This window comes from Mustela lutreola, chromosome 16 (assembly GCF_030435805.1).
Source record: "Mustela lutreola isolate mMusLut2 chromosome 16, mMusLut2.pri, whole genome shotgun sequence".
NCBI classification, from domain to species: Eukaryota; Metazoa; Chordata; class Mammalia; order Carnivora; family Mustelidae; genus Mustela; species Mustela lutreola.
Genome location: NC_081305.1, coordinates 56,852,997 through 56,865,788, shown reverse-complemented (window position 1 = coordinate 56,865,788; position 12,792 = coordinate 56,852,997). Strand labels below are relative to the sequence as shown.

At 50.4% G+C, this 12,792-nt stretch overlaps 1 protein-coding gene across 3 annotated transcripts in view; it reads right to left on the bottom strand.

The window, feature by feature from the left end:
* ZNF541 (zinc finger protein 541) overlaps nt 1–12,792 on the bottom strand; it is a 42,236-nt gene that overhangs the window by 22,301 nt on the left and 7,143 nt on the right. For all 3 annotated transcript variants that reach the window (XM_059152990.1, XM_059152991.1, XM_059152992.1), the window contains 3 exons: nt 8,007–8,404; nt 4,254–4,497; nt 877–2,713 (listed from right to left, as the gene is read on the bottom strand). In XM_059152990.1, the coding sequence (XP_059008973.1) occupies nt 877–2,713; nt 4,254–4,497; nt 8,007–8,307 (2,382 nt within the window). In that variant the 5' untranslated portion in view covers nt 8,308–8,404. The remainder of the gene's footprint in view (nt 1–876; nt 2,714–4,253; nt 4,498–8,006; nt 8,405–12,792) is intronic.

Below are 12,792 nucleotides of genomic sequence, written 5' to 3'. Positions count from 1 at the left end.
ATGACGAGCCTTGAAAACACCAGCCTAAGCGTGAGAAGCAGGCACAGAAGGCCACGCGGTGTGTGATTTTCAACTACTCCAACTACACGAAATGCCCATAAGGGGCAAATCTGCAGACACAGAAGATAGGTTCATTGTTGCCAGGGGCCAGGAGGGATGGAGAGATTGGGCAGGACAACGAAGGGTCCAGGGCCTCTTTGGGGGTGATGAAACGTTCTGGCGAAGAGCAGTAACAGACACCCAACCTTGTGAATATACTGAATGCCACTGGAGGATACACTTTAAATGGTGAGTTAAATGATACAGGCTGTTTAAAAAAAAAGAAAAAAAAAGAAAAAAAAAAGGCAGCTGTGGGGGTGGCGGGAAGGGTGCTGCACCTCGGGCCGGGGTAAGACAGAGAGGCCCCCCTCTCTGTGCCCAGACCCTGTGCCATCTGCAAGGACCAGCAAGAACCAGGCTACTACTGCTCGGCAGGGCCAGCCGGGGTCGTGACCGTGACTCCCATCAGGAGAGAGACGGTATTGCACGCAGAAATATTTACGGGGGCAGGCCCTCTACCTTTATATCCTCTGAAGAACTGAAGGAGGCCAATCCAAAAGGAAGTGAAAGGCAAACAGCAAGCAAGCAGGAAAAGCTTTGGGGAGAAAGCATCTGACAACTCGAAAGACCTCGTTCTCAGCTCTTTGGGGGGCAGGGGGCAGGAGGGACCATAGTCTCCACGAACGTTCCTTTCCACCTCTCTAAACCTGCCCTGGAGGAACCCCCGAGATGAAACATGATGCCCGACCAACCAGTAAATGCGGGAGCAAGTCAGGAATGAGACTCCGGGCTGGAGCACAGGCAGGTGTTGGGTCTCGTGAGGGAGAGCCCAGGTACCTGGATTCTGTTGAAAATGGTCAGCTTGGACTTGGAGTCCTGGGGTGGCTCTGCTGGGGGCCCGGCCGAGGAGAAGGAGGCCATGGCTACCTGGCTCGGGGAGGCTGTGCAGCACATATCCATTTTCACCTTCTCCTTCCGGAAGCCTGAGAAGCGCTGGGACCTGGGGTTGCCGGAGAAGAGCCTGTAGCCTCCGCCCCGGGCGCAGGCCTGGCTCTTTTCCCCTTTTGTGGCCCCTAATGACGTGCTGTTCTCCGCCTGGGCCTGCTTCCCTGAGAGTGGGGCTCCGAAGGGTTCCTCCCCACCTAACTGGGTCTGCCGTGTGCCCCCAGGGGAGAAGATGTCCCCCAGGTCCAAGGTCCCTTTTGTGGATCTCAGCTGCTTGGCCAGAGAGGAGATGTCTGGATTGCCGGGGGTGTCCAATGATGAGGCCGTGAGCGACGGTGGAGCGATGGCCCCTTTAGGTCCTCCCTTTGAGTCCCGTCTGGTGCTGGCCGGGGAGGCCTCCCTGGGGAACACAGGCGTGATTTTCCTCCTGCGGGCTGGGGACCCCTCTGGCTCCAGGTTTCCGGGGCCAGCATGGAGAGAGTCGACGGGGGGTGCCAGCGGCGTTGGCTGCTGCGGCCAGGGCCCCGGCAGGGGCTTTAGGGCAGCCTGCTTGCCCTCAGACCCAGGGAGCTGGGAGAAGATCCGCTGGGACTTGGCAATCATCTGGAACACCTGCATCTGCTCGTGGCTCACCAGAGACTCCTGGGACTTCAGGAACAGCTGCCGGAAGAGAGGCGTGCCGTCCGACGGGAGCCCACTCAGCTTCTGGGCATCCTGAAGGCCCGGCTCCCCGGGGTTTTGCCACGAGAAGGAGTCACAGTCAAACTTGCTCTTCTTGGAAACCCAGGCGTCGTCTTCCCCACCGGCGTATCGGGGATCACCGGAGGCTTCCCCAGGCGCCTTCAAGAGTGTGGCAGGGAAGGGCAATGTGTCCTCCAGATTGACGGTCCCTGGGCTGGGCGAGGGTTCCCCTGCGGGGGAGATGCTGCTGGGCCCCGGGCCTGACTCGCCACCCTCCCGGGACGGCATCGACGGGGTCTTGTGGACCATGAACACGTTGTTCCCTTTGCTCTTGGCGCAGCCAGGCAGGTTCCGGAGCCACTGGAAGTTGTGGCCAGCTGGCTGGGAACTGGCAGGGACAGTCTGGCCTCGGAAAAGAGGGAGGCAGGCAGGCAGGGGACCACCCTCAGGCCAGCCCTCCAGGCTGGGCGGCAGCGGGAGCACCGGCTCGGACTCAGCGGAGTCGGAGCCGCCGTTTTCCACGCCTCTCGAGTGCACAGCCGTGAACATGGCAGCGGCAGGCTCCTTCCGCAGGGGGCGAGGTTCCTCCGGAACGTCCGTGCTCAGGTTCCCAGGAGCCGCAGGGATGCCTGCTGAGGTGCAGGAGGCGGCCCCGGAAGAGGGTGCACAGAGACAGGCCACAGTCCTGCCCTCTCCGCCGTCTGCGGGCCCTGCGGCGGCCGGGACTGGCGAGGGAATCTTCTGGTGGACAATGCTGCTGACGATGCAGCGCAGGAGGTCTCGGTTGGGCAAGAGGGAGCCGGGGGACCGGGCTTCCGGGGGTGCTGGGGCACGCAGGCCAGCGGGCGCAGGCTGGCTGGCTGCTTCGTGGGCCTGCGGGGAGTCCCCGCAGGCCTCCTCTTCCGGGGGGGCCTCCTTCAGGATGCACAGGCCGTGCTGCACCTCGTAGTGGCGGCGCAGGGAGCGGTAGTCACAGTAGCTTTTGCTGCAGCCCTGCTCCATGCACACGAACGGCTTGGTCTTCTGGTGGGTGAGCATGTGCCCGGTCCTGCAGCCACACGGTGGGGGGGAGGGGGGGCAGTGAGTCAGCGGCAGCCTCGGCTGCCGCTTCCCGGGGGCCCCAAGGGTGTCCCCAGGGGGCAGTGGTGCGGCCATATCAGAAGCTGTACATGCTCTGCCCCCCGCCCCCATGAGGAGAGACCCAAGCGGCCACTGATGGCCAAATGCAAGGGGCACTCCTGTCCCTCACCTTTAAGCAGACCCTTCGTCGGAGGGAAAAAAAAAAAATCAATGAAAGGCTGACTTGCGTTCCCCAAAGTGAGTTCCCAAGGAACACCAGTCCCCCAGAGTGGCTCCCTGAGGACGTGGGCTCAGCTGGCAAGCAAGTTTTGAACAAACACTATTTGCTCCTTGGAGGATCAGGGCAGCAAATTTGAAAGCCACGCGGTAGGGAGACAAACCCCTCTTTCACCTCCTATGTCTCTCGGACTTATTTGTCCACAGAAGCGTTTATTCAAATAGCCTCTTGTAGCGTCCCTAAGGACTAAGGTTCTGCAGGATACGCTCAAGGAGATGCTTACTTCCCCACAACCCTTCCTTTAGCCCAAGAGTCATTGCTTTCTCCTAGCACTCCTCCAAGGAGACTGCTACCTGGAGCCTACCCCCCGGGGAAAAAAGATTACAGATGCCCCATCGGTAAAAACTTTCTAGCAATGTGCCTCCTGTAATTTCTACATTTACATCCTACTTCTGGCTATGTTAGCATATTACAAGTATGAACAAGTCAGTCAGTCAGTCCTGCCCTAGGTTCCCAACAGCCCTAACCTGGACAGTAACCGCATGGCACATGGGGTTATCTCTAGAAGCCCTCCTCCCAAAACCCTTCTGAGGGAAGCTGAAGAGAAGGAGTTTAGGAGCCTCCTAAAAATGCAAGGGCTTGCCATCTCCCACTGTCAAGTCTCTGGGTTTGAAAAAAGTCTGTCCTGTCTCGCTAGCAAGAAAGGCTCATCATTTCCAAGGCTCAGTTCCATACTGAGAACAAAGGAATTCTGGCTTCTAACTCTTACAAGAGGCTTTATTTTTTTTTAAATCGAGAGTTTTTTTTTTTTTTTTTAAAGGAGTAAGAAAAAACAATGCTCCATTGCCATATTCTAGAAACAGGCATTTCGGAATCTCTCATGCCCCTGAATTAGTCCTACACACATGCCTCATGAGACGCAGATCTGTCCTCCTTGGACACCTGCTGGGGACTCCGAGCATTTCTCTATATAGTTCGCCCAATTCCCTGCATGACAAAATTGCCTTGGAGTGAACCTGTATATGTCTTGAAACCCACAAGGGTCCTGCCTGCAATCAAGGCAGCGGTTTCCATCCTGGTGGGAACATGCTGGCTGGGCGGAGGGACCTGTCCCAGGATGTGTGGACCCCGCGCTCCACAGCGGGCAGTGTAAGAACAGAGGGGCGTCTGTGCACAGCTCCCAGCCATCCAGGGAGCTGGACGGCTGGCTGGGGGGCCTGGTCTGGGGTAAGGGAGACCCAGGAGCAGCTCGCCCATTCCCCGCCAGCCCCCTGACCACACTCCGACATACAGGTGGTCCTGGCGCTTGAAGGCCTTGCCACAGATCTTGCAGACATGCTTCCTCTCCTGGCTGTGTGTCAGGTAGTGCTTGCTCAGGGAGCTGGCGCTGCTGAAAACCTTCCCGCAGAGGCTGCAGTCCAGGAGCGGGTTCTGGGGGGAAGCGTGCTGCCGCTTGCCTTTCCTGGCGCTCCCACAGGTGGCCCTGCCTCCATCATCAGCCTCCTTAGGTACCTTGAGGGCACCAAGCCCAAGGTCTAAACAGAGGGAGAGAGCACAGGTTATGGACATGTGGGGAAGTCAGAGGGCATGGCTAAGGCACTCAGTGAGTCTTGGGGCTGCAGCCTGCTGGGGCAGAGGGACCACGTCTATGTCATCCAACTCCAGCAGCTTTGCGCACAGAGAGAAGGGGGAGGGGGAGAAGGGACCCCCGGGATGGCACTTGGAGGGATGGTGGCGGTGGAATCTGAAGCACTTCTGAGACAAGGTGACCAGGATTTATGGCTAGACCATCCGTGGTGCTCTCAGAAGGCCAAGCCAGAAAAATAGAGTCCAAGACCTCAGCAAAGCACAGATCCTTCCTGGCAGCCAATTCCACTTCTGGGATGTTAAGGGAACAAACATGGATTTGTACGAAAATGTAGCTGGCAAAGCAGTTAACAGCAGCACTGCCTTTCCTGTTAGAAACCTCCTAGCATCTGATGAAAGGGCAGGCAGGACGCTCTCAGTGGTCTAGGACACAGCATTTAAGATAAAACTGGGGGAAAATATCTGACGACATGAATGGATATTCACACTGTGCTACTCAGTGAGAGAAGAGCGACCCATTACAGAACAGAAGGAGACAAAACAATTTGAATAGAAAACAAGCTGAAAGCATGGCATTGGCTGGGAGGACTCTTGGACACTTCTGTTTTCCTTTTCTCGTGTATCTGACTACATTTCTGTGTTTTCTGTATCCCTTTGGGTAAAATGTTTACAAACCATTCACCTGAGGACCCAGGAAGGGACAGGGAATGCTCAGGCGAGAGAGGGGTGGGACAGCATCTCAAGGGGCAGCATGTGGGGAGGAAAGAGCCTGCTTCTGTCCTGCTCCAAGGGACAGAGATTAGGTTTGGTTGTGCCCGACTGAAGAGAAGCAGATTTCAAATCACCAGAAACACAGGTGTGATGGATGCAAGGATGCTGTGGGCTCCTGCCGTCTCCAGTGCCTGGAATTCCCTCCCGGCAGACTCACAGGCACTTCCATAGTCATCTGGTGGACGGACCAACTGTGGGAGAAATCCCTGCTCTTTAGACTGGTCTTCATGACGGATCGGACTGCTTCATGAGATGGCGAGTTTAGAAACAATCTGAGGGGTTTGAAGAGACGGGGGTGGGGGTGGGAGATTGGGGTACCAGGTGGTGGGTATTATAGAGGGCATGGATTGCATGGAGCACTGGGTGTGGTGAAAAAATAATGAATACTGTTGTGCTGAAAATAAATTAAAAAAAAAAAAAAGAAACCGCCACTTCTCCTGAGTGCTGTTGGGGGCAGGAGCGAGCACAGCAGGTGCAACCTGAGAGACATGGCAGAAAGGAGCCTGGATGACAGTCCCCCAGCTCTGTCCGGACTGTTTGTCCCACAACATGCCTGCTCTCCTCCTCATTGAGTAAGAAATTACTGCGGCAAGTGTTTGACTAATCCCAGCAGGTTAAATGCGGAAGAAAAGGACTCCTGTCAGAGAAGTCCTCAGCTCTGCCAAGCTACTGTAAAAATGCTCGTTACAGCAACTACGAACCCGGAAAACAAAACATCGTTTCAAAAAGTTGGCAAAGACACGGACAATCTGGTAGGGTCACTGGCCTGGGAAATGGCCGTATCTTCACAGAAGGCAGTGTTAGGAGAGTATTGGAAAACGGTGGACGTACGTTCTCTGATGGGCAGACCTACTTGGAGGAGTGGGCTCAGAGAACTCATCCAAAAGGAAGCACAGCATGTGAAAAGTTGTTCACAGAAACACAAGCAGTCTAATGAGCAGGAGTGAGGTCAAGTATGATGGAGTAGTGTGTGATGACAAGGGAATACCTCATGTAAGAAAGCGAATATGGTCAGTTTGAAAAAAACCTCTAATCGCATCACACCCTTGATGCCCCCATGCAAAGCTAGGCTTTTTCTGAGCTCCTTCACTTGTGTTTCCCAAAATCTACATGTGGGGGCCTGGCTAGGGAGTTTTCCTGATGGGACTTTTCTCTGTTTCCTAAGTTTTCTTTAATAACTGTGTGTTAGTTTCTTGATTAAGATGACAAACGCAAGTGTATGCATTTATATCGTCCTGAATGTAAGCTGGAGAAGTATAAGGAGACAGAACGTAATGATGGGCAATGGACTCCTCTTTAAATGCATCAGGAAAAGCTGAACTAGGTTAATGATTGGTAACACACTTTGCAGGGAGGGATGCGGAACCCCCTGAAAATCTGGCGAAGGCTGCCAGTTCTCTGTCCAGCAAAATGCTCACATATTCACACTACAAGCATTCTTTAGGTGGTTTCTGTGGCCTGAGTCGAGAACCCTAATTCCTGCAGCACCCTCAGGCCTGGCCCTGTGCTCACAACACTGCACCTGTCCCATGATTCCAGGAGTCCACCTTGGCCATCGTTCCAACAAGGGGACAAGGCTGAGCCCTTGTCTACTGTGTCTTGTGTGGAGAGGGGCTTTGGGACTTTCTCACTTTGGCAAGTCCTCAGGACCTTCCCAGAGCTGCTCCTGGAGCAGATGTTCACTGAATCCCTACTCAGCAGAGCCACCACAGACATGGCCTTCCATGCATGTAGTGTGAATGGAACCACCAAAGGGCTCTAGCTCAGTCAACCCATCTGAGCAACTGACCCACGAGCCAGTGGAAGAGTTAGCAGAAACTGAATTTGGGGCACCGGGGTAGCTCAGTCACTTGAGCACCCAACTCCTGGTCTGGGCTTGGGTCTGGAACCCAGGGTTGTGAGATCGAGCCTCCGAGGTAGGCTTTGTGCTCAGCGGGGAGTCACCTGAGATTCTCTCTCTCCCTGCCCCTCCCCACACATGCCCTCTCTCAAAGAAACAAATACATCTTTTTAAAAATTTTTGAAAATTGGATTTATCTTGTTGGGGAAGACTGAAAGCAAACCAAAAAACCAAGCCATTTAACTATTGCATCTGTTCTCTTTGTGCTCCTCTGCTGTTGGAGAGAAAGACTTGTCTGAGTCTGATATGAGCTCTACTGACACTGATGGAAATGAATGCTATCTGTCTCGTGCTCTACAGTCTGTGCAGTGATTTTCCACTCCTTTCTTCTCTTGCTTCTGACTGCTGATACTCTGCAGGGAAGCAGAGTGGACACTATCATACCTCCACTTCACAGATGAGACACTGGGGCTGGGGAAGCTTAGCCAACCAAGTGACAGACGGGATCCCAGGTCACACTGTAAACGTGAAAAGGGCCTCTTGAGATGTAATCAGTGGGAAAATCTCCTGTGAACTCAAATGTCTGCCCACACAACACACAAGATCAGGACATCCATGAATGGCCCAGTTTCTCAACATTATTCCTCCAGATCAATGTTTAGTTTCCTTGACTAGGAAGTTGGAAACAATTCCCAAGTTAAAAAAGAAACTGACTGTCCTCTGTTTCCTAGTCACCTGTGGAGGATACAAATTTTCATATCCAATCCATGCAGAAGCAACCCCTAGCTGGCCACAGGAGCTTTCGCACAACCCTCGAGGCCCTCGGACCCAGGTAGACAGCCTCACCTTGTAAGGAAGCCTGAGATTCCGGGTCTGCGAACTCCTCCAGCAGCTTCACAGAGTCACTGTCCTTCCCTGAGTAGAGGGACAGGGTGTCTAAGTTGTCCTCCAGCACCTCACTGGTCATGTCGGGCGTTGGGAGGCTGGGGTCCAGGTCCAAACCACTCAGGCCAGCATAGAGCAGGTCTCGTGTGCTGGGACCCAGATCCCGGTTGAGGGTGTCGCTGCAATTGAGGCTCTCGGAAAACGAAGGGAGATGCATCTCTGGAGGGAGGGCACCCTCATCCCCGAGGCTGTACTGGTCCATGGCTCTCCACTGCCAGGTCTTGGCCAAGAGCTACTCTCCAGACAAGCAAGGCTGTGTAAGGAGTCAGGGAGTAAAAGCTCTTGGTGCTGTCTAATTCCTGAAAATGAATGAGGAGGAATCAAAATTATGAGATGGCAATGTAGCATGGCAGATGGAACATGGACTTGGAGTTCAAACAGACCTGTGTTTGGGTCTGTTCTCTGCCACTTAACAGCCATGGGAACTTGGGCACCAAGTTATCACTTAAGCTCCACGAGCCCCAGTTTCCCCATCTGTAAACTGGGCATAAGAGAAACTCCATCATAAGGTTATTGTAAGGAATAAATGGAAGGATTTCTGGCAACATGGTGGACAGAACTGGCCTCTTTCTCCAGCTATAAACACAGAGAAATATGACAAAAGAAAATTTTAATACGTAGCCAAGCTCAAGAGAGAGGCAAAACCCCATGTGCCAGCAACAAAGAAAAAATGCAAAGGAAACTCAGAAGTGTAGGCTCAAGTCAGCCAGACGGCAAGGTCAGACTCTGATACTAAGCCACTTGTCCAATATGGCGGCAACTGGTCATACAGGGTTGTGAAGTACGTGACATGGGACTGGCCCAAACTGAGACATGCCATGAGTCTAACCCACACACTGGATTTGGAAGACTTAGTATTTTTTTTAAAAGATTTTATTCATTTGACAGCGATCACAAGTAGGCAGAGAGGCAGGCAGAGAGAGAGGGGAAGTAGGCTCCCCGTTGAGCAGAGAGCCCAATGCAGGGCTAGATCCGAGGACCCTGAGACCATGACCCGAGCCAAAGGCAGAGGCCCAACCCTCTGAGCTACCCAGGTACCCCAAGACTTAGTATTTAAAAAAAAAAATAAGTTTAGTATGTTTTTATATTACTACATGTTAAAATGATAATATCTTGGATACAGTGGGTGAGATATGTTATAAGATGAATCTCATCTTCTTCTATTTAGTTTTTCAATGTGGATCCTAAAAAAAACTTTATATATATGATTCATATTATATCCCTATTAAAGAGCATTATCCAGGGAGCTGCAACCCAGGGCCATAACTGACACAGGAGAAAAGGAAACAGGGTCCTGAGCTTGCAGGAAGTAGAGATCTGGGACCTTGGAAGAGCCTAGCCATGCATGGGAAAACTACACAATCAAAAAGAAAAACTCTGCACATGGGGCACCTGGGTAGCTCAGTTGGTTAAGCATCTGCTTTTGGCTTAGGCCATGATCCCAGGGTCCTGGGATTGAGTCCCATGTCAGGTATTCTGCTCAGCGTGCTTCTCCCTCTCAAATAAATACATAAAATCTTAAAAAAATAAAAGAAGAAAAATCTGCACACAAGCCAGAGTGTACCCCCAAGAGTCAGGAAGAAAATGGGCAATGAGAGACAATAAAACCCAGCATGAGAAAAGAGTAAGTCAGTACAGGGCAAGACCAAACATTTTTAAAAAGAAACAAGTGAAACACTCATGAAGACATTTAAACCAAGAGCTCACTTAGAAGGGCTAAGCAGCAGAAGAAACAGGGCTGAAGAGAGAAATAATGAATCGACAGAGCAATCTGAGGAAGTACCCCCAGGATCCAGCAGAGAGAGAGAAAGAAATGGAAAACACAAATCGGAAGCTGAGAGAGTACAAACAGAGAAGCAAATGCAAAAGACTAACAGTGTCTGATAGGCATCCCTCCCACAAAGAGGAGAGAACACAGAACACATGACATATATTTTTAAAAGATTTTATATTTAAGTGATCTTTATACCCAGTGTGGGGCTTGAACTCACAACGAACATCTCCAGGATGAAGAGTGGCAGGCTCCACTGACTGAGCCAGCCAGGCGCTCCAGGAGAAATGACATTTTAAAGAGATATTGGCGGAGAAGTTTCCAGAATTGCAGGGACACCAGAATTAAGCTCATAATTCCTGAAGATAATTGGTTAATACCAAGTGGGGCAAAGACAAGCAGGATAAGTAAAAGTGAATTCACTCCTCAACCCACAACAGTAGAACTGCTGACCACTAAAGACAGAGAGAAAATCCTACAAAGGACCAGAAAGAAGAGGCAGACAGTCTACAAAGGGATGATGACTAGCCTGCTGGCAAACATCTCAAAAGAGCAAAGTCTAGGAGACCAGGTATAGCACTGCCAGCAGATGAATGCAGGGTGAGAGCCAGCTCAGAACTCAACATGCAGGGAAACTAGTATTAAGAGTGTGCAACAAAGACGTTTTCAGACAAGGCATAAGAGGTTGCACATAGACCTTGGCTCAAAGGCTAATACAAGTTTTGAACCATTTGGGAAAGAAAAGACAAGGTTTAACTTTGTACTTTACCCATGCTAAAAAAAAAAAAAAATCCAAGTTTAACTACCAAAAGAAAAGGAATAAACTATGTAACATCTGAACTAGTAGAATTTAACCCACACCCAAAAAGAGAAAAAAGACTCAAATGACTAAAATTTGCAATTAAAGCAGAAACAAAACCAGAAAAGACTATAAAAGATTACTATGAACAACTGCATGCCAACAAAGAAGGTAACTTGGAGAAAAATGGACAGATTCTAAAAAGACACAAATTACCAAACTGACCCAAGAGGAAAGAGACTATCTGCATAGCCGTGTAAGAAGGAAAAAGATTAAGTTAGTAACTTAAAAACTTCCTACCCATGCCACCGCAGAAACAATGAAAAAAGTCAGCTTTATTGGAACTCTGGAAAATAGCCAATGGTTTACTGCAAACAAACCAACCCTGAGCAAGACAAAGGTGAATGAAACATGGTCCTGTGGCATTTTAACTTATTCCTGTCTCATCCCCCTTCCCCCCCACACCAGCTGTGGTTTTGAAGGCAGAAGCCACATTCTGGTGTGGGATCCTAGTGCAGAAGGCAGCAGAGATCTTGTTCTCACACCTGAGCTTGTCTGTCTTGACCTGTCAGATGGAGGTCTAACACGGAAGTCTTGCCTTGATTTTACCTAACTTGGAATTTCTCAGGAGAGAACAGCCATGAGGATGGCATTTGTTGAAAATGTTAAAGGTCACATTGTACACACAAAATTAATATAAGTGTATATTAATTATACTTCAACAAAAAATGCTCAGAAAATAAAAAATAAAAACAATGCGGCAGATGCTGCAGCCCAGGGCAAAGGATATTAATCAGGGCCAAAAACAAATTTGCCACTGAAAGTCAGGGAGGAAGAGCTGGACAGTGAGAGGCTTTGAAGAGTCAGGGCTCTGAAAAGCTTCCATGCTGGCAGTTTCTTATAAAACTAAGCATGGTTTCACTGTACAATCCAGTCATCACACTCCTCCGTAACTGCCTGTGAGCTGGAAACTTATGTCAACACAAAACCTGCACTCAAATGTTTATAGGAGCTTTATCTGTAACTGCAAACAACTAGAAGCAACCAAGATATCTCCCAATAGGAGAACGGATAACCAAACTCTGGCACCTGTGTACAATGGAATGTTATTTGGCAATAAAAACCAAGGAGCTAGGGGCACCTGGGTGGCTCAGTCAGTTAAGCATCTGTCTTCAGCTCAGGTTCTGGGATTGAGCCCTGTACTGGGCTCTCTGCTTGGTGGGGAGCCTACTTCTCCTCCTCCCTCTGCCCTTCTCCCCCTCCCCCCAGCTTGTGCTTGCTCACACTCTCTCTCTCAATAAATAAAATCTTAAAAAAAAAAAAAAAAAGCCAAGGAGCTGTCGAGCCACAAAAACACATGGAGAAAACTTAAATGCATGTTGCTAAGTGAAAAAAGCTGGCCTGAAAAGACTACATATTATATGATTCCAACCATATGGCATTTTGAAAAAGACAAAACTATAGAGACACTCAGAGGCTGGTGGTTGCCAGGGTTTGAGGGGAGGGCGGAGGGATGAATAGGTAAAGCAAGACGAGACTTTGAGGGAAGTGAAATTACTCTGTGTGATTCATGTAACAGTAGGTACAAGACATTATACATTAGCCAAAACCCACAGAACTGCACAACACAAAGAGTGAATCCTCATGTAAACTACGGACTCTAGTTAACTAAGAATAAAATAAACTTTAAAAATAAAAACCATCCACATTGGGGCGCCTGGGTGGCTCAGTGGGTTAAAGCCTCTGCCTTCGGCTCAGGTCATGATCTCAGGGTCCTGGGATCGAGCCCCACATTGGGCTCTCTGCTCAGCAGGAAGCCTGCTTCCTCCTCTCTTTCTGCCTGCCTCTCCACCTACTTGTGATCTCTGTCTGTCAAATAAATAAATAAAATCTTTTAAAAAACAAAAAACAAACAACAACAAAAAACCATCCACATGTTTCAAGGAATCAAGAAGGCCATGTGTCCAGGGCAGGCACATGCTCAGAAAACACTTGTGAAGGCTCTAAGCTCTTACTTCTGGCTGACTTTGGGTCTGTGAACTCCTGCTGAGCGCAGAAGTTGTGTCCCAACTCTCAACATAGAGCCCCACTGCAACGACCAGATGTATTTTGACTCC